Genomic DNA, 20,814 nt, shown 5'->3' with positions numbered 1-20,814 from the left:
GATCCAACTTTTAGAAAGTTTTGTGACTTTAAGTAACTTTGAACAAACCAAAAAACATTCTTTATCATTTCAAAAACACTTCTAATTAAATAGCTTCTTGAGATCATTATTCAATATTGGAAAAGATTTTTATAATTTCTAGCTATAACATGCTTTTTTAAATTCTATATGACGGTTATATTTGTGTGGAAAAAAGGTCCTTTCATTTAACAGGTCCCTTTAGGGCAATTTTTATAAAAGTACAGAGTTTATTCAAGGCTGCCAACATTTCACGAAGACAGTTTCAGTGGGCATATAAATCTTAAGGCATAAACCTAAATCAAGGATTAGCATAGTCCTTCAGGAGGATTATGTTTAGTCTTTCTTTTTTAAAATTGAAGAGTTTTTTTTTAAAAAAGTTTGACACTGCAGAAGATATTTAAATATACAAAACTGATTGAATCAGCATATTCAGCAATCTCATGACAATGCTTTATATCAGCTTTTTCCAAGTTGGCCTCCCGATATATGGGACTACAAATATCACTGTCCCCAATGAATGCTCAATAACTAGAGATGGTGGACATTGTTGTCGACCATAATCAGAATGTGGAAGATTGCTATATATAGAGGCATCAACATTTGGAAAAGCTGTTTTTTCTTCACTACATTTCCTTTAAACATTTGTCAGTTAGAGACCAGTGATTAATTTCACATTAAGTCTAAATTGCGATGCTATGATGCACATTAGAAAATCACTGTTGAATTTTTATTTACATTTTAACATGTTCCTGCTGCGATGGCATCAAAATTTGGTGAAATGAAACATTTGAAGTACATGGGATATGGAAAAGATAACTTTATATATTTTGATGCTGCCACTGTTCTCATATGATAACTTAACTTGTTATGAGTCTCTTTGTTTCATTTGCAGGTGAGCAGGTCAAACCATTTACACCAGAAGAAGCTAAAGAACTTGTGATGACTCTCCAAAAACCAGTGGTCTTCAGCAACATGACTTTTGATTGGCCGGTACTTCATTGGAATGTTACACATCTGGCTAGTCTATTGGCTGGAAAGAAAATACTTTTTAGAATAGGAAGGAAGGACACAGGTAGAGAAATAACACCCTCCTTTCTCATTTTTCCCTGTACAGATATAGTAGTTCAGGTGTATTTTCTCCTTAAAATAAATGGGAAATGTTGCAGGATGGTTCACAGTAATATCATCCATTCTAAAATGATAAAGGACAATAATGAAGCATGTCCACTGTGAGACAGATTATCAATTAAGTTCCCTCCAAGTATATAGTGAAATGAAACATCCATTGATATCCATCCACCACGGGTAACCAATATTCCTGAAATAAATTCATTCTTTTTCCTTAAACCTACCATCTCCACATCTAATTCTAAGTGGAGGAACCCTAATGATTGGATTCTTTCCAAGGGATGGGAGGACGTTTACCTGTGTGAATGGAAGCCCAATGGCATAAAGTTTGATACTATGCAGGTAATCCTTGACCTACAACATTTCATTTAATGACCGTTCAAAGTTATAATGGCACTGAAAAAATGATGTAGGGCCATTTTTCACCCTTACAATGGTTGCAGCAACCCCATGGTCACATGATCAAAATTCAGACTCTTGGCAATGGACTCATATTTATGACAGTTGCATTATCCCGGGTCTTGTGATCACCTTTTGTGACCTTTTGACAAGCAATGTCAATGGGGAAGCAAGATTCACTTAACCATGTTACTAACTTAACAACTACAGTCACTCTCTTAACAACTGTGGCAAGAAAGGTTGTTAAATGGGCAAAATTTAGCAGTAGAAATTTTGGGCTCATCCACAAAATATCATAGATTCAATAAAACATACTGTAAAATAACTATGTATAAATACAATGAACATAATTGAGTGAAAGGAAGTACCTCTGAGTACAGAGTATATCGCTTGCTTTTGAAAAATCCTGTTAGAACTCTAGTTGTAAATTATTGCTTAGAACCTGTCCATAGTAAACACAATACATATTAACAAGGGATTTTATTCACTTCTTTAGAAACGTCTCTACTGTGTTTGTTGTTCTGAGTTGTGTTGATATACAGCTGGGATTGGGAGAACACACAGTGGCCAATCCTGCTTAGGCAATTTTATTTTGACTTCCAGAAATGTCTGGGATCCAAGGAATATTGATTTTATATTGAGATGAAAATGCTGTCTTCTATTATTTATATGGAACTTATCTGATTTTATTCGTGTAAAGGTCTCTAGACTCCTTTGATGAAAGATGCTGTGTAAAATGTTTTACTAAGAAACATGCTTGTACTAAAAGCGATCACTTATGTGTAGTATAATGAAGAGAAGGGTGAGGGGTGACATGATAGCAGTGTTCCAATATCTCAGGGGCTGCCACAAAGAAGATGGAGACAAGCTATTCTCCAAAGCACCTGAAAGCAGGACAAGAAGCAACGGATGGAAACTAGTCAAGGAGAGAAGCAACCTAGAACTAAGGAGAAACTTCCTGACAGTTAGAACAACCAACCAGTGGAACAACCTGCCTCCAGAGGTGGTGAATGCTCCAACACTGGAGGTTTTTAAGAAGAGACTGGACAGCCATTTGCCTGAAATGGTTTCTTGCCTGAGCAGGGGGTTGGACTAGATGACCTCCAAGGTCCCTTCCAATATTATTATTATTATTATTATTATTATTATTATTATTATTATTATTATTATTATTATTATTATTATTATTATACATAGAATGAAGGCTACTGCTAAGCTTGTAAGCCGCCCTGAGTCTTCGGAGAAGGGCGGGATATAAATGGAATTAAAATAAAATAAATAAATAAAAATTATTATTATTATTGTAGGTTAACTCTGAAATATAGATGGCCAATTATTTTCCTCTTTCCCCCTCTCCTAAATTCCACACTTTCAGCTTTGTAATTGTCTATATATAATAAATTTGGTAGCAACATTAATTGAAAGGAAGCATTAGTATATGGAATACTCAGAAGATATTATTTTGTAGTAAAATACATTAAGGTCTTTTGGTAGACTACTCCCCATCTTTTGATATTTAAAAAGGAATAAGAAACAGAGTTATCCTAAAATGCATGACCTGATGAAACCTATGACTATCCTATTGCTTTCTATTATTCAGATTTTTTAATGAGTGGAGGTTTTCAAGCTAACTTCCTTTTTTTTTTAAAAAAAGAACTTTTCTTATTCCATTATCACTAGACAACTATACTTAATTGATAATTTTTAATTATTTACCATGGAAGTATGAATAATTCAGAACATAATGAATTGTTTTTTCCTTGCTGAATCGGAGATAAATTACTCAAAATCTCTGTTCAGGGGGTCACAGAACAAGCTATATAATCTTTTGACCATGTTAATAATAACCAGAATTTTGCACATAAAATATCCAAATGATAAATGTAATAGTTCTTGTAAGAATTTGCAAGAAATTGATGATAGCTCAGATTGCAGATTGTATACTAAATTCAGCCAACCCAGTATACTAGAAATGTTTTCAACCTACATGTGTAATTCCTTACCATTGGCTTCACTGGCTAAACTGATAAGATTTGAATCCCAAAACATCTGGACAGTACCAAATTGTCTGTCTTTGGGGCATATTTTTTGAGAAGCACTGGAATGAACTTTGGATCTTTCCTCCTTCATCTTTTGCCCCTTCTCTTTTAGAGCAGATGGATTGGGCACATGATACTTTATTTAGTTGTTTATTTATTATTTCTCATATAGTCCACTTTCAATTCAGAGGCAGACTATGGTTGATCTTGTTTTTGTACTCTAGTAGAAACTGCAGATTAACTGCATTTTTTGAACAAGAAACATGCATTAAATTTTACATTTGGACAAGAGCCTAAATTTAAGAGAAAACTAAGCGTATACTTTTAAAAGAAAGGTGATTTGGGGTTTTATTTTTGCTTTTGTTTGAAACAGTGGCGTAGCGTGGGGGGTGCAGGGGGGGCCGGCCGCAGCAGGCACAACATCTGGGGGGGGCGTGCTCCGATCCGAGCTGCCGGGTCGCCGCCCACTGTGGAGGGGGGGTGCAAATTACTTGCCTTGCCCCGGGTGCTGACAACCCACGCTACGCCACTGGTTTGAAATAAATCAGGATGTTTGAGAATCTCAAAACAGCCATTCCTATGCAGTCAGAGTAATAAGAGATAAGTACTCTGAGTATTGCCCTACTTGGAAGAATGAAAAGTATCCACACTTTAAATAACTGTACATGATGAGTCAAATGAAGAGTTAACAATTATTCTGCCACTCATGCATTCTGCTGCAATTTGGTTTCCCCAGCAAGAGTAGTTTTGGCCAACGTGTAATATTGTGCATTATGTTTTTGGGTTGAAGGACTAGTTCTTGTAGTGAGAAATGAAAGTCTGATAAGCCGTAAGGATTATTGCAATATTGTGGAAACAAAAATAAAGCACCTCCTTTTTCCTTATATGGGAAAATTTTGGGGTAAGGAAGAAATGCATTTTATGCAAATATTGAGTTTGCTAGTACACTTTCTAGTTCTCTTTACATTTCTGCATTTTAGATAATGCAAAAGTGTGTAAGATTACGCAAAGCCAAAAGTACAATTAGTTCATCCAACCCCTTTGGTATCTACTGTGTATAAAATTACCATATTTTCCGGCGTATAAGACGACTGGGCGTATAAGACGACCCCCGACTTTTGAGAAGATTTTCAAGATTTTTCGTCTTATACGCCGGAAAATACTTACATGCCAGTTGCCAAGTGTCCGACACAAGCCCGATTCAGACCCCTCTGATGCAGATGGTGCAAAGCCCTGCTGGTTCCTGCTCGATGCTGGACGGCTCCGCCGGTGCCGCCTCGAGAGGGAAGGGTGTGAGGCGCCTGCCACGGCTCCCCGAGGACTCCTTAGCAGCCAGGGAGCGCGCATGTGCGCAGGACTGCCCTGCCGGCTCCCGCCTGACGCCGGACGGCTCCGCCAGTGCCGCCTCAAGAGGGAAGGGCGTGAGGCACCTGCCACGGCTCCCCGAGGACTCCTTAGCAGCCGGGAAGCGCGTGCGTGCGCAGGACTGCCCTGCTGGCTCCCGCCCAACGCCAGCCTGCCCTGCTTCCTCCACAGTGAGAGGGGAGGGCGTGCCTTCCCGGGCTCGTCGACTTGCAGCCACGCCGCAGCCGAAAGGGGCTTTTCCTTCCACCCACCCTTTGGAATAAACACAAGAGCTCCCGGGGTCTGGCGTTTGCAAGGGGGAGGGGAAGGGGCTTAGAGGCTCTTGAGGGTGGGAATGGAGAGTCACATTTGAGGGGGGACGGGACTAAGGAGGCTTGAAGTTGCTTTGCAAGAACGGGGGCGCTCGATTGATTTATGTACTATTTTCCGGCGTATAAGACAACCCCCCAACTTTTGAGAAGATTTTCATGGGTTAAAAAGTCGTCTTATACGCCAGAAAATACGGTAGGCAGTTTTAATGAGTTTTCATTGTATAGTAATAGATTTGCATTCTGCTTACAATATTGTCTATTCTGTTGAGTTTGGCGCACTCAGGAAACAAGAAGCACCCAGATTTCTGGAGCACTGTTTTTTGGAAGTAGGATAAATTAATTGAATCTTGAAAGCCTGCCAAAGCAAGTCTCCAAATAAACTGATAACTAACAAAATTAGGTGGAGTTACCGAGTTACTGAATCTTTTTCTCATGGTTTCCCACTCCCCTGGACTAAGGAATCATTTCTGCAGTGGTCTTCCCTCCTATTATGGTCCTGTTTCATCCTCTGTGTTCCCAAGGTTTGTCATACAGTCTGTTGCATATAGGAGAAGTTTGGTTATTAGTCATCCTTGATATCTGGTGACTTTAAAGACACATCACTGTATTGTCTTGCCTCGGTGGAGCAGTGGGCTAATGCCTCCTTAAGTAACACCAGCTGCCTGCAATTAGTGCAGGTTCGCATCCCACCAGGCTCAAGGTTGACTCAGCCTTCCATCCTTCCGAGGTAGGTAAAATGAGGAGCCAGATTGTTGGGGGCAATTAAGCTGACTTTGTAATAATGCCGCTTGGGGGGGGCGAAAGCCCTAATAAGCAGGCATATACTTAGAATGAAGGCTATTGCTAAGCACATTGATTTGTGCTTAGATTGTAAGCCGCCCTGAGTCTTCGGAGAAGGGCGGGATATAAATGGGATTAAACCACACACACACCCCCAAAAAAACCACTGGACTGATTATCCATTGCTTTCTTCTGAGCCATTTACTTACTTGCTTACTTTCCAGACTAGGCTCTAATGCTAGGAGGGTTTTTTTAGTTTTCTTAGTAGTTTTCTCAATGGTTTTCCCCTCCAAATCCTAATCAGGTCTGATCCTGCTTAGTTTTTTGAGATTGGTGGGAAATCAATAACAGTCAAGCCACCTATTTTCTTTTTTTCTTGACCTTTCTAATAAGACATTAGAAATTCAGAATATTGTCCATATAAATATATTTTTAATCCTGGGACATTCCCACTTTATGAAGTGGGGAAACTATTCTTGCCCATTTTTCCAGATAACTCATTCATTGTATTTCCTTAAAGTAAACTGAAGGGTTGGGGAGACCCAAAACAATATAGCCAATTGCATCGAGGGCAATAGGAAGTAAAGGGAATTGACTGAAATGGCTCACCTCCTTCTCCATCAATTGGCAGTGTTCAGCGGCTTTCAGTATTCTTTATTATTTCAAGAAGAGACATATATACTGGCTCTCTGAATAATATTTTTGAAAGAGCTTCATGCCCCACCATTGAAATTGCTGTTGCCATTGATGATATTTTGTATAGAAAGGTCCTTGTCACCTTGATACTACAGTATTATCTGCCTTTTTCATGGTATGAATTAAAGGTAATCATACAAGATAAAAGAATGCCAATAGGTTGAGAGCAATTGTAAAAAAAGGAAGTTTGAAAAATAGCAAACAGATGGTAATACTTACCTTTGTTATATTCAGTAATGTTGAAAAATGTCTTGCCAGCTTTTAAAATCTGTTTTGACATTTAAACTTCAAAGAAAGGGAATCTTGCTGGAAGAGACCAAAAGCACATCTAGTTTTGTACAGATTTTTGTTTACAAAAAAGGGAAATGCTAGTGGATTCAAATATGCTTTTCATGCCCTGATGGAATATATTTTGGCTGATCTAGGAAATCCATCCGTCTTGAAGGCTTGAAGAAAAGTTATGATTTAAATCTTGAGTTAAGTCCTGGGGGTCTGTGGCCATAGTCACAAAAGCTATTTAAAGGGGGTCCGTTGTAAAGAAAAGATTGAAAACCCCTGCATTATCAAATAAAGAGTTGGTTAATGACTCAGTGTCCCAGAGAATTAAATGTACTGTAGTATCATCTAATCTATATAGCCTTACTTTTCTTTTAAAATATATTAAGAGTAAAGCTCTTTCCCAAATGAACAATGAAATCTGTTTTGTGGGGTAAAATAACAAAAATGTAATGGTACTTAATGCATTTATGAGGAAATGATTACTCGTTTAGTTGTGTCAATAACCTACTGAATTTTCATCTAAACCAGACATGTCAAACACAAGGCCCGGGGGCCGGATCCGGCCCACGAAGTGGTTTCATGTGGCCCACGAGGCCATCCTGGAAACAGTGAGGGAACGGCCCCCACTGCCTTGGCCCTGGACCAGAGACCCTCCTTCTGCCAGAGACCCTCAGATCTGTCCCACTCTTGCCCAGGCCCCCATAGGGACCCTTGATGCGAACGATGTAGAGCTGGCCACGCCCACCCAGTAGGCCACACCCACTCTATCCATGCCCACCCAGTAGGCCACGCCCACCCAGGCCACACCCACCCAGCCCCCTGAGGGCAACTGCAATGCTGATGAGGCCCTCAATGAAATTGAGTGACACCCCTGATCTAAACAGTCTAGGAAAAAGGCATTTAAAATGTTTATTTGGAACATCATAGGCTGACTCTCAGACTATATTTATACAACATTTTCTTCTCTTATGAATCCTATCTACGAGAAAAGATAGAAGAATATCTGGCTTTTTATTTTCAGTGTGTATTAAATCCCCAAATGCTCAGATCCTGACTGGTTTGACAGCATACAGATTCAATCAACATCTGTTAAAATCTGGACACACTAAAGGTCCCCATTTTGAGCTGAACAATACAGTTTTTGCCGATGAATACAAGAAAAAGAAATGTTTCTAGGGAATATTTGAGGAACTTGCTGTTTGTATTCCAAAGTGAACTCTACACCCTTGGTTTAAGAAATGATATTGCATAAAACATTGCTAAGCACATTGATTTGTGCTTTAGATTGTAAGCCGCCCTGAGTCTTCGGAGAAGGGCGGGATATAAAAGGGATTAAACAAAACAGATGCATTAATTCATTCATATGAGGTTAAATTACGATGGTCCTGCTGATTCTCTAGCTTTTTATTTCATTTCCCTTTCTCAGAAAAATAGAACAGGCCATCTGAGTGCAAAAGATATCTAATTCTGGCATTATATAAATGCAAGAAATAAAACCATAAATCAGTCCCTCTGATAGACAAGCAAGGCTCAAAAAGTTCTGGCTTGTAATCCTGGATGACTGCTGTTAATCCATGCCAACAACACCAGCCAAGATGGATCAGAGATTGACTTAGTAGAAGGCAGCAACCTTGTGTAACTATGGACTAAAACCTAAGCTTCTTAGCTAGAAAGGAAACATTTCAGGGTTTTCAACAGAGGCCCATATCCAAAGAGCCTCACAACTAGGAAATCAGCATCTTCACAAATGAAGAGAATTTCGAGAGCAGCTGAGAACAAGACTAAAACAAGAAAGTTCTCACTGAAGATGCCTAAGCAATTCTTTTGATCTTGACTAAGGGTTTTAAGAGAATTGAAAAAGCACTGAGTTTTTGCAGTGCCACCACTCTATACATTAGTACTCACTTGAATCAGGGGTCCCCAAACTTGGCAACTTTTAAGACTTGCAGACTTCAATTCCCAGAATTCCCTAGCCAACCAGTTCTGGGAGTTGAACTCCAGAAGTTTTAAAGTTGCCAGGTTTGGAGACCCCTGACTTAAATGATGGTGGGCTTGGGCACATTCATTGACCATGCACCAAAATCTAAGCCCAAATTTGTTTGGATCCTGAAACAGTTGTGCAGTTATTGGAAGATTGGATTGCTGTTCTCACAGCTACAGATGGGGTAACCAGAGTGGTGGGATTCGAATATGTGAACAACCGGTTCTCTGTGTGGATGCCACTTCCAGAAGTCCATTCTGGGCCTGGGCAACAAAAAATTAGCTACAGGTTCTGCTGAACTGGTGTGAACTGGCTGAATCCCACCACTGGGTAACCAGTTGTTGGATTTAAGAAAACAATTCTCTTTTCATACTGGCACTCTGCATTTTCAGCAACTATTTATGAAGTACATAAAACAAGCAGCAGGTTTTTGGTTATTTGTTCATCTAGATTCCATTTATATAACAGTAGGGTCCACATGAAGCCCTGATGAGATTCAGTGGCAACATTATGAAAAATTCAGAAACTCCAAAAGGGAAAGAGCTAGCTATATTTTAAAGGCAAACGCAAAACCTCTTCTACAGACCTAGGCAGAAGAAAGGCTCCCAGCAGTAAAAAGAGTTACGCATGAGCGTTGTCATATGTGCTGCCTCTTCGGCTGAAACATCTATATAAACTGCTGTAATTTCATTTGTGGTTTTATATTGCATTTAACCAGTAGTCTCAGGCTAAGAGAGAAAGTTATTGCTTTCTCTGCTAAAGTGCTTTGCTTCATATCTGTCTTATTATTGGTGTTGTGTTTAATGTGCATGTAATGTTGTCTCTTCTGATACAGCTACAGCTCCTCTCTTCGAAACGGAGTGTGCGTATGCAGAGGCTACACTTGATGATTTTCTGGCCTGGAGTGGAAGACAGCAACCTTGTCCTTCTGGACCATTCAGTAGTTATGATTTGTGTAAATGCTGGATGTATGCTGACTATAAGTACATTGCTAGGCTATTTGAAGACAAGCCAGAACATTTTCAGGTACATTTGCCTTCCATTTATCTCATCAAAATGATGGGGTGATTCAGGAAATCCTGATTATTATAGAACTTTTTTCTGGTGTACTGAAAAATTAGTGTGCTGTGGAGGGTTTTTTTAAAATATGTATTTTTAAAATGTATTTTTAAATATTTAATTTATTTAAATTAATAGTTAGTTTGATTGCTAGTTTTCTTCCCAAAGATTCAAGCAGTACAGTGCATAGGAGCTTTACCAGTTCTATTATCATAGCATCACAAAGCTAACAAAATTCATATAGGCTAAGTCCAGTTTTCTGCTTGAATATAAAATCTGAAGACAAAGCTTCCCCAGTAAATGGCTATCTACTTGTGGCTTGGATGTCTTCATCTGGAAGAGGCCCCATCTTTCTGAAGAATGTATTTTATTGTCAAACTATTCTTACCATCAAGAATTCCTTCTAGTATCCACATTTCTGAAATTTCAGATGGTATCCTTCTGTAATTCAATCTAATGATAGATAGACAGACAGACAAACAGACCGACCTTAATTGTCATTTTTTACTGTGGGTACAAGGGCACACATTAAAAATGACATTTAGTTGCTTGCTCTCAAAGTGTACACATACATAACACACATTTAAACATACTATATACAACATATGTATAGACCTACACCATTACATATAAGTAACATATAAATATTAATTACTGTCCATCTTGAATACATAATGGAAGGAGGAAGCTTTAAAGTTCACAAGGTTAATACTATATGGAACAAAACTGACTGAATCTGGATGTTCTGCTCTGGATACCATGGAGCCTCCTCCCAGAAGGTAACAAGGAAAACAGGTCGTGAAGAGGATGTGTAGTGTCTACCTTCTGTCATCTTCTGCAGAAAGCCCTTCAAGGATGCTTGAAGAGGACTATCATATCCAACCTGTGTTCTCATGCCAGAAAGACTCACTTCCTTTATATATTCCTATTAGAGGTTGTCTTCCCTAATCAGTAATAATCATTCCTTTCTTTTGAGTTCAGCTCAGTTAGATATAGTGGGTCTCTTCTACAACTGAATGCAGTGTCAAAACATCCCTGTGAAGATTATTAGGCAGAAAGGCAATAATTAAATCAAGGTCACTCAGTGAATGTCCTTCATCAGATTTTGACCAGCTCTTCCATACTGACTATGAATTAATCACTATATATTTAAATCTCACAAACATATGCTAGTTACCCTTATAGTATAACTGTGCTTTCATACTTGATTCTTCCTCTCCCAAGCTGTAGGATAACAACCCTGGCTTATCTTATTGGGCTGTTAGAAAGAATTCTGATACATTCAATGCAAAGCAATTTAGCTATTCAATTAAACATATGAATAAAAAAACTACATATGTTGAGCACTATATGTTCAGTGAAAATACTGGTGTGATTAAAAACACAATACATAACCTTCACATTCTTTTTGGGCCATAGTCTGTAGAATGTGGGGAGCTGTAATGCGATCTGTAATCCAAGAGCAGTTGTTGGATTATATGTTTTCTGTCCCTGAGGTAAATGGTAAGAATCATTATAGCTTTATAGAGAGGTGAGAGAAAGGCTTTCAATAAATATATTTAAAGAACTGGAATATTGGACTTTGCTCAACAGATACTCAACCAGAGGAAGAGAGAGAGAAAGGGAGACCTCATTATCTGTTACTGGAGAAGGAATTTATGCATGCCAATGATACATAGCATCAGGAGTGTACATTCCCCCAAAGCCACATGAGATGAGTAGTAGAAGAGGGGACAGTATAAATATAATTTATTAGAGAATGGTAATCCACTTCAGTATTTCACCAAGGAAATCAAATGGACAATAACTAACAGTTTCATGTCAACATGGTTTTGGAAGATGAGCCTCCAACGCTACTCATTTTTTTAAAAAATAACAGAGTTAATGGACTATACCAACCCAATGCAAATATGCAGAAAAGAAGTTGAGGTAATAACAGACATTATCTTCTAAGCTCAAAAATGCACAGGAATGTTGACTACAACCATGAAATAAAGAGAAAATCTGCTGCTTGGGAGAAGACTTTGACAGATCTAGACAAAATAATAAAAGAGGAGAGATGTCACACTGAGAGCAAACAATGCTGTGGTTTTCCCACTTATAGGATTGTGAAAGTGAAACCATAAAAAAAGATTAAGAAATATGAGCCATTGAGTCGGATGACTGGAGAAAACTGATTGAGAATTCCTTGGACTACAAGAAAACTAGATGAAGTAAACATAGACTTCTCACTGGAAGCACTAATAATGAAACTGAAATTTATTTTGGACTTAGGATGAGAAAGAATGAGTCACTGGAGAGAGACTGTTGCTTTGGAAATTCAAAGGCCACCAAAAAGAAGGCAATGGAAGATAAAGAAACTAGATAACTAATGATACAAATATGAGTTCTCAAACAGTCAGAAAACAACTATTGATAGTTAGCATTGGCAAGATAATGCCATGAAGAGTCAAAGCAACTGAATGACTGAACAAAGACAACAACCAAGAGAGTAACAGATAGAATAGCAACGAGTGAGACATTTTTCTTTCATGTAGCAAAGAGGTGCTTTAAAAATGCCTGTACATTGTAATCTGTTTTGGTCACAGCATTAAGAGGCTTTTTTTTAAAAAAAAATCTGTTTTAAGATACTGAGCATTATTAATGTTTTACTAGCTGAGAAATTTCCTTCCATTGGTAACTTGTCTTTTCTAAATGTTCATAGTGATCTGCTGCTTTGCATCTAGTTTTTCATTTATGTATTTTTCTAAGGTGACTTGAAGGGTACAAGAAGGCCAATTTAACTTTTTGTTCATCATGATTAATTGAGCCATTTAGAAGTTGTTTGAAACTTAGATTGCACTGTTTATCATTTACAGTTATGTAGCTTAAGGTAATGATTCTATTATTTTAACGGGCAAACAATATCTCATGTCATCCAGAATTTTTGTTGTTGTTTTTGTTGTTAACTTGATATCACATTACAAACTTCTGACCAATAAATCAAAGGCAAGATAAATGTGTAGAGCTTAAACAGAAATGAGAGCTCTTAAAGTGACATATGGGTATATTAGCTCTGTTGCAAGTAGTAAGCAAAATAAATATAATTCAGAAGTAATGTGCCATCTGTTATGGTTGAGATGCTTACAAACTCCATTTGTTTCAGCTGTGGATCTTTTTTTCTTTAAGAAAAGAGAATGCAACCCATTGGGCCAGAATTTCAGTACTTACCAATTCCTTTTCAATTCATGGGATAAAAACTATTTTGCCCATAATCTGTCAGATATTTATTGAAGCTGTATACTTTTTTTTAAAGGGGGGCTCTTTTTTAATCTAATATTGATTATGTTCCCTCTCTTTGTCCTCAAGTTTCAACAGAATGCAGAAACCAGTTAGGTGTGAGATTAAAGTGTAGAGATGGTTATTACCGTTAACTTTATCACTGAAATACTTGTATTGGATTTAACATTTTATGGCCATGGAAAGCTGGAAGAGCAATTTTTCCTTTGAGGTTTCTTGAAGCTTCTGACAAATGTTTGCATTAGACTTTTGTATTTCTTTCTTGTAGATCAAGTAATACCTTGCTGTTACCTCATTAGTGGACAGCTTAGTATTTACCTGCGTGATTCTCTAGTGTAGAGTGTCAGAAAAGTAGATATAATCTTACAAGGAGTTAAAACTGCTTTATAGAAAATCGGGATATATTGAATGTTGCAAAGGTTTATCCCTGAAGCTGGAGGAAGAAAGCTAAGAGAAAGGATTTAGGCAAAATAGTGGGGTTTTATATGTCATATGCCATGCATATATGGATGTAGTGCTTCATGCTGGAGAAGCACTTGTGCCAATACCATAAAATTTATATAGTATTGAATGTGAAGCAATATTAAAAGGACAAGTTGTGGAAGAAAAAGTATTTCTGGATTCTGGGCCATTCTCTGAAGAAAGAGGTCTAGTTTTCAGAAGCCATTTTGTTTTCTAGACAGAAAACCAAATGCCACAAGTATTATCATTTCATGAAAGAACAATCTTCACTTCTCCCTTCTTCCACTTTCAATGTATTCTTTTTTTGGAAGAGAAGTAATTGTCTTGAACAAATCAAAATGCTGTAGAAACTGCAAAAAGCAAAATATACCAAATATACCAATGTTATATTTGCTGCATAATTGCTTGTGTGGTATGCAACACATGTGGTGTAATTGAAAGAGCCAATGTGGTCTAGTTGTTAAGATGCAGAACTATGAGTAGGGACGTCTGGGTTCAAATAAACCATAGCCATGAACTTTATTGAGCACCTTTGGATCAATTGCTTCCTATCAGGACAACCTACATCACAGAGTTATTATTGTATGGAAAATTACAGGAAGGAGTGCCATGTATAGGAAACTATATGCACATTTCTTTTTCCATTGGCAGCATTGAATAGAAATATTCTGATCCAACAATATAAATGTATATCATTGGGTCCTGCACAAAAGAATATATCATGCTTCTCATTTCAATCATACACTCACTCTATCTCTCAAACACAGGTGCTATGAAAATTAGCAATTTACTCAAGGTTGAAGAAAGAATAGCAGACAACGGGATTCATAACAAAACAGGGCCTCCGAAAGAAGCTTACCTGGGTGATTTTCCTTTTAACAGGAATGCACAGAAGAATAGTCAAATCCAGTCCAGAATTTTGAGAGCCTGGTCATAATTGTCAGTCAGTCTAGAGGTCAGAATTTCATGAGCCAAATCCACCCAATCTCAAGAGCCAGAAATCAGATAGTTGAGTCCAATGAGGGACCATAGGTCAGGGCTGCCTCTTAAATCAGGCTGTAGCCAGCTGCCTTTAATCAAGGTAATTACTCATTTGTTTGGCAAGGAGTCTCATAGAACATCTTTGCTGTACTCTTTGCTCTCACTGGGTGTGGGGGCTGGGAGGTATTACATCATCATCATCATCAACATCATCTGACTGTTCCAGCTATTCAGGTAATGTCTATATTGTATGAGCTTTGGTTGATTCCTGGCTTAGTATCTCCTGAAGCTGACATTCTGCGAGTTCTGCTGACCTTACCATGACTATCCCAGCCCTTCTACATTCCTCTCTACTAATGGGATTCTAACTGACCTGATTACAGATATGAACACTATGTACCCTCAATAATGCCATTTATTGCACCCATACATTGCCTCCCTTCACACCAAAGGAAAGGGAACAGCCTGGTTTTGTGTTATCTGTTTTCTCTCTCTAGGGTCATCAGGTGGCTTGGTTTACCTTCTTTGTATTTCTGTGTCTTTCCTCATGTTTATGCCATGTACCAAGCCATCATACTTGACAATATTCCAAAAAGAAATCAAGAGAAAAGTTACCAAGATGCTGTTGATTTCTATACAGCTAATAATTAATCACAACTAGAGAGCTAACCAAGAATACGGTAGATGACATTAATGATGTCCTCATGGTTGAAGAAATTGGTGTTGATACCCTTAGCGAATTGGGATGACCTTTTGCTTATTGGTTTCCTTTCATTTTTCAAAGTTAATTTCAGGAGATTCTGGGCATATGACAGTATTAATTACCCCCAGACAAACAGCATTGTAGAACAATACTTCTTAGATTTGCTGTACATTTAGCAATTGATGTATACTGATATGTTACAGAGTGAAAGAGGAGATAATTTGAAAAAGCATTGGTAGAACCTTTCCTTCAAGGTTATCCAAGTAAAATAATTACAGTGGACTATAAGCACCCAGGTTGATTTTCCTTTCACTTGCTATGTACTATTTTGGGGGGGGGGTGTTCTTAGTCCATCTTCTAAGAATGTTTCTGAATGAATCATGGCCATAGGTATCCTCAGCCACCCACAATCATCAATACCTAAGGAGAGAGAGATCAAAACTAGAAAATGGCTTATGTGACATCATGATCCAAACCCCACTCCTTTTATATGGATGTTGACATCAGATATATGCAAAGGGATGAGACTTACATTGTGCCACCACATCTATCATTCTTGCACATTTTGACATCTCCCTATTCCCAAGTGCCTAAGAACAACGACATTAGAACAGTCAAACATGCATTGTAATGTTACAACACAAGTACCACAAATGATGTTAATTATATCCATTTTCTGGATTGCTTTAGGAAATCCATTGGGTGACGTCCAAGCAAAAATGTGTGTGTTGTAGCTGAATTCTGCTAAATGCAATTTTGTAAAATCAGGGCTTTATTGTATTACCTTTGCAACAGGACATTAGATGGTCTGATTTTGGATTTCCTGGAAGAAATGGAAAGGAAAGCACTCTGTGGATTGGTTCTACTGGAGCAAACACACCCTGTCATTTCGATTCCTATGGCTGCAACTTGGTGTTGCAGGTGCAAGGCAGGTAAGAAGGAATGAACAATTGCCCTATTTACCACCCTGATAGAGGGATTCCTGAATGTTTTTATTTTAAAACTACTCTAATTTTCAGAGCTTTTTCATGGTGCAAACTGCCTAGGTTCATTATTAAGAAAGATAAACATTTTTAAATGAGAAAATTGATATCAGTGTTAATTAGCATTTAGGCTTACATAGCACCCCATACCCTTTCATGGATTACTGCCTTGTCGTGGCGAAGGGGCTTGTGTAAATCAATGAAGCTATGAGCTATGCCGTGCAGGGCCACCCAAGACGGACAGGTCATCGCAGAGAGTTCTGACAAAACACGATCCACTGGAGAAGGAAATGGCAACCCACTCCAGTATCTTTGCCATGAAAACCCTATGGACAGTACCAAAAGGCAAAACGATATGACGCTGGAAGATGAGCCCCTCAGGTCGGAAGGCATCCAGTATGCTACTGGGGAAGAGCAGAGGGCTAGTACTAGTAGCGCCAGAAAGAATGAAGCGACTGGGCCAAAACCGAAAGGACGCTCAGCTGTGGATGTATCTGGTGGTGAAAGGAAAGTCCGATGCTGTAAAGATTTTTTTCTCCATAGGAACCTGGAATGTAAGATCCATGAATCAAGGAAAGCTGGACGTGTTCAAACAAGAGATGACAAGACTGAACATTGACATCTTAGGAATCAGCGAATTAAAATGGACAGGAATGGGTGAATTCAGATGACCATCAGGTATACTACTGTGGGCAAGAATCCCTCAGAAGAAATGGAGTAGCCTTCATAGTCAATAAAAGTAGGAAAAGCAATATTGGGATACAATCCCCAAAATGACAGAATGATCTCAGTTTGAATCCAAGACAAACCATTCGGTATCAAAGTAATCCAAGTCTATGTCCCAACCACCAGTGCTGAAGAGGATGAAATTGACCGGTTCTATGAAGCCCTACAGCACCTTATAGAACTAACACCAAAAAATGATGTCCTTATCATCATGGGGGATTGGAATGTTAAAGTAGGAAGCCAAAAGATAAACGGAATAACAGGCAAGTTTGGCCTTGGAGTACAAAATGAAGCAGGGCACAGGCTGATAGAATTTTGTCAAGAGAATACAATGGTCATAGCAAACACTCTTTTCCAACAACCCAAGAGACGGCTCTACACATGGACATCACCAGACGGTCAACACAGAAATCAGATTGACTGTGTACTCTGCAGCCAAAGATGGAGAAGCTCTATACAGTCAGTAAAAACAAGACCAGGAGCTAACTGTGGCTCACACCATGAGCTTCTTGTTGCAAGTTTTAGGCTTAAACTGAAGAAAGTAGGGGAAAGCACTAGGCCACTCAGTTATGAAATAAATCATATCATATCCCTGTTGAATATACAGTAGAGGTGACAAATAGATTTAAGGAATTAGATCTGATAGACAGAGTGCCTGAAGAACTATGGACAGAGGTTCACAACATTGTACAAGAGGTAGCAACTAAAACTATCCCAAAGAAAAAGAAAAAGAAATGCAAGAAAGCAAAATGGCTTTCTGAGGAAGCTTTGCAAATAGCTGAGGAAAGGAGGGAAGCAAAAGGCAAGGGAGAAAAAGAAAGATACGCCCAATTGAATGCAGAATTCCAGAGAATAGCTAGAAGAGATAAGAATGCCTTCTTAAATGAACAGTGCAAAGAAATAGAAGAAAACAATAGAATAGGGAGGACCAGAGATCTTTTCAAGAAAATGGAGAGATGAAGGGAACGTTTAATGCAAAAATGGGCATGATAAAAGACCAAAATGGCAGGGACCTAACAGAGGCAGAAGAGATTAAGAAGAGGTGGCAAAACTACACAGAAGAACTATACAAGAACAGATAATCACAATTGGGTGGTCACTGATATTGGGTGGTATCTATGGGAGTGAGTTTGCATATGTTTTCCTATAAGGAATTACTTAGATTGGAAGGGAATGATTGGCAACTTTAATCATTAGATGAGTTAAGACAAGAAAACATAAGTTACTCTTGGTTTCAATATACCCAATTGAAAGCTAGGTGGAAGTTGGATCAGAAGGTTGGCATCACAATTACAGATGAAAATTTAGTAAAAAAATTAGAGATTTAAATTGTACACATATAAAGAGGATATATAATGTTTTAATTGAATTGGATTCGGAAACGGAATTAGTTAAAGATTGTATGATAAAGTGGGCACAAAATATCCAGGAACCAATTCCGTTGGATACTTGGGAGGTAATTTGGGTTAGAAATGTTAAATTTACTCAGGCTCAAAATTTAAGAGAAAATTTTTATAAAATGTTTTATAGATGGCATCTGGATCCCAAAAAGTTGTCTAACATGTATCCTAACTTACAGTCTAAATGCTGGAGATGTGGTAGTTTAGAAGCCATCTATTTTCATATGTGGTGGACTTGCAGAAATATAAAAGCTTTTTGGGTTAAAATTTGGTGGAACATTCAAAAGATTTTAAAGAGAAAGATAAAGTTCTCTCTGCAATTGTTTTTATTGGGCATTGTTGTAGATTGTGATGTTAAAGAAACCAATTTGATGTTGAATTTGATAACAGCAGCACGGTTACTGGTGGGACAATACTGGAAGAAGGATAGTTTGCCTACCATAGAAGAATGGGTGTTTAAAGTATCGAATCTTGCAGAAATGTCTAAGATTTCTGCTTATTTGAAGGATCATTCACAAGAAAGATATATTTCAGTTTGGAGGAGATGGATAGATTATATTCAGAATAAATATGGGACTAAAAAGTTCCATTTAGCTTATGAGTAGATTTTAGAGGATATTGTTATTAATTTTAGTGTTAGTACTTTGTATGTATCTATGTTAAAGGGGAGTTAAAGCACATTATGAATTTGGTTAATTTTATATTATGGATAATTTTTAGTTAGAATATGATTATTATATCTATAACCCTGTATTTAGCTCTGGGAAGCGGGGGGGGGGAAAGGGTGGTGGTTTGGGGTGGGTGGGTTTTGGGGATATGAATTGTAAAAATTTTTTTTGTAAAACTCTTTAATATATAAAAAAAAGAAGAGGTGGCAAAATTACACAGAAGAACTATACAAGAACGAGCTTAACATCCCTGATAACCACAGTGAGGTGGTAACTGACCTCGAGACAGACATCCTTGAATGTGAAGTGAAGTGGGCCTTAGAAAAGCTGTGCAACAACAAAGCTAGTGGAGGTGACAGTATTCCAGCTGAGCTATTCAAAATCTTAAAAGACGATGCAGTAAAAGTGCTACACTCAATTTGCCAGCAAATTTGGAAAACTCAACAGTGGCCACAGGATTGGAAAAGATCAGTTTACATTCCAATTCCAAAGAAAGGTAGTGCCAAAGAATGTTCAAACTATCGCACCATTGCACTCATTTCACATGCTAGTAAAGTTATGCTTAAAATCCTACAAGCTAGACTCCAGCAGTATGTGGATCGAGAACTACCAGAAGTACAGGCAGGATTTCGAAAAGGCAGAGGAACTAGAGATCAAATTGCCAACATACGCTGGATCAGGGAGAAAGCTAGGGAGTTCCAGAAAAACATCTACTTCTGCTTCATTGACTATGCTAAAGCCTTTGATTGTGTGGATCACAACAAACTGTGGCAAGTTCTTAAAGAGATGGGAGTACCAGACCATCTTATTTGTCTCTTGAGAAACCTATATGCGGGTCAAGAAGCAACAGTGAGAACTGGACACGGAACCACTGATTGGTTCAAAATTGGGAAAGGAGTCCGGCAAGGCGGTATACTGTTGCCCTGCCTATTTAACTTATGTGCAGAGCACATCATGAGAATGGTAGGGCTAGATGAATCAAAAGTTGGAATTAAGATTGCCGGGACAAATATCAATAACCTAAGATATGCAGATGATACCACTCTAATGGCAGAAAGTGAAGAACTAAAGAGCCTCTTGTTGCGGGTGAAGAAGGAGAGTGCAAAAGTTGGCTTGAAACTTAACATTAAGAAAACCAAGATCATGGCATCCCTGCTCTCTCAATTCCTGGCAAATAGATGGAGAAGAAATGGAGGTAGTGACAGATTTTATTTTCCTGGGCTCCAAGATCACTGCAGATGGGGACTGTAGCCAAGAAATTAAAAGACGCTTGGTCCTGGGGAGGAAAGCCATGGCAAATCTAGACAGCACACTAAAAAGCAGAGACATCACCCTGTCAACAAAAGTGTGTATAGTCAAGGCTATGGTTTTCCCAGTTGCAATGTATGGCAGTGAAAGTTGGACCATAAGAAAGGCCGAGCGCCAAAGAATTGAGGCCTTTGAACTCTGGTGCTGGAGAAGACTCCTGCGAGTCTCTTGGACTGCAAGGCGATCAAACCGGTCAGTGCTAGAGGAAATCAACCCTGACTGCTCTTTAGAAGGCCAGATCGTGAA

The 20,814-nt window shown here is 38.4% G+C and overlaps 1 protein-coding gene across 3 annotated transcripts in view; it reads left to right on the top strand.

The window, feature by feature from the left end:
• The window catches only part of HSPBAP1 (HSPB1 associated protein 1), an 82,158-nt gene that overhangs the window by 25,590 nt on the left and 35,754 nt on the right, over positions 1-20,814 (top strand). For all 3 annotated transcript variants that reach the window (XM_083349871.1, XM_083349870.1, XM_083349872.1), the window contains exons 2-4: positions 914-1,093; positions 9,835-10,025; positions 16,279-16,415. In XM_083349871.1, coding sequence (XP_083205997.1) covers positions 914-1,093; positions 9,835-10,025; positions 16,279-16,415 — 508 coding nt within the window. The remainder of the gene's footprint in view (positions 1-913; positions 1,094-9,834; positions 10,026-16,278; positions 16,416-20,814) is intronic.

The sequence above is a fragment of the Vipera ursinii genome (assembly GCF_947247035.1).
Source record: "Vipera ursinii genome assembly, chromosome: 1".
NCBI classification, from domain to species: Eukaryota; Metazoa; Chordata; class Lepidosauria; order Squamata; family Viperidae; genus Vipera; species Vipera ursinii.
Note: the sequence above shows the minus strand (reverse complement) of the source record. Positions and strands in the feature narration are given on the sequence as shown.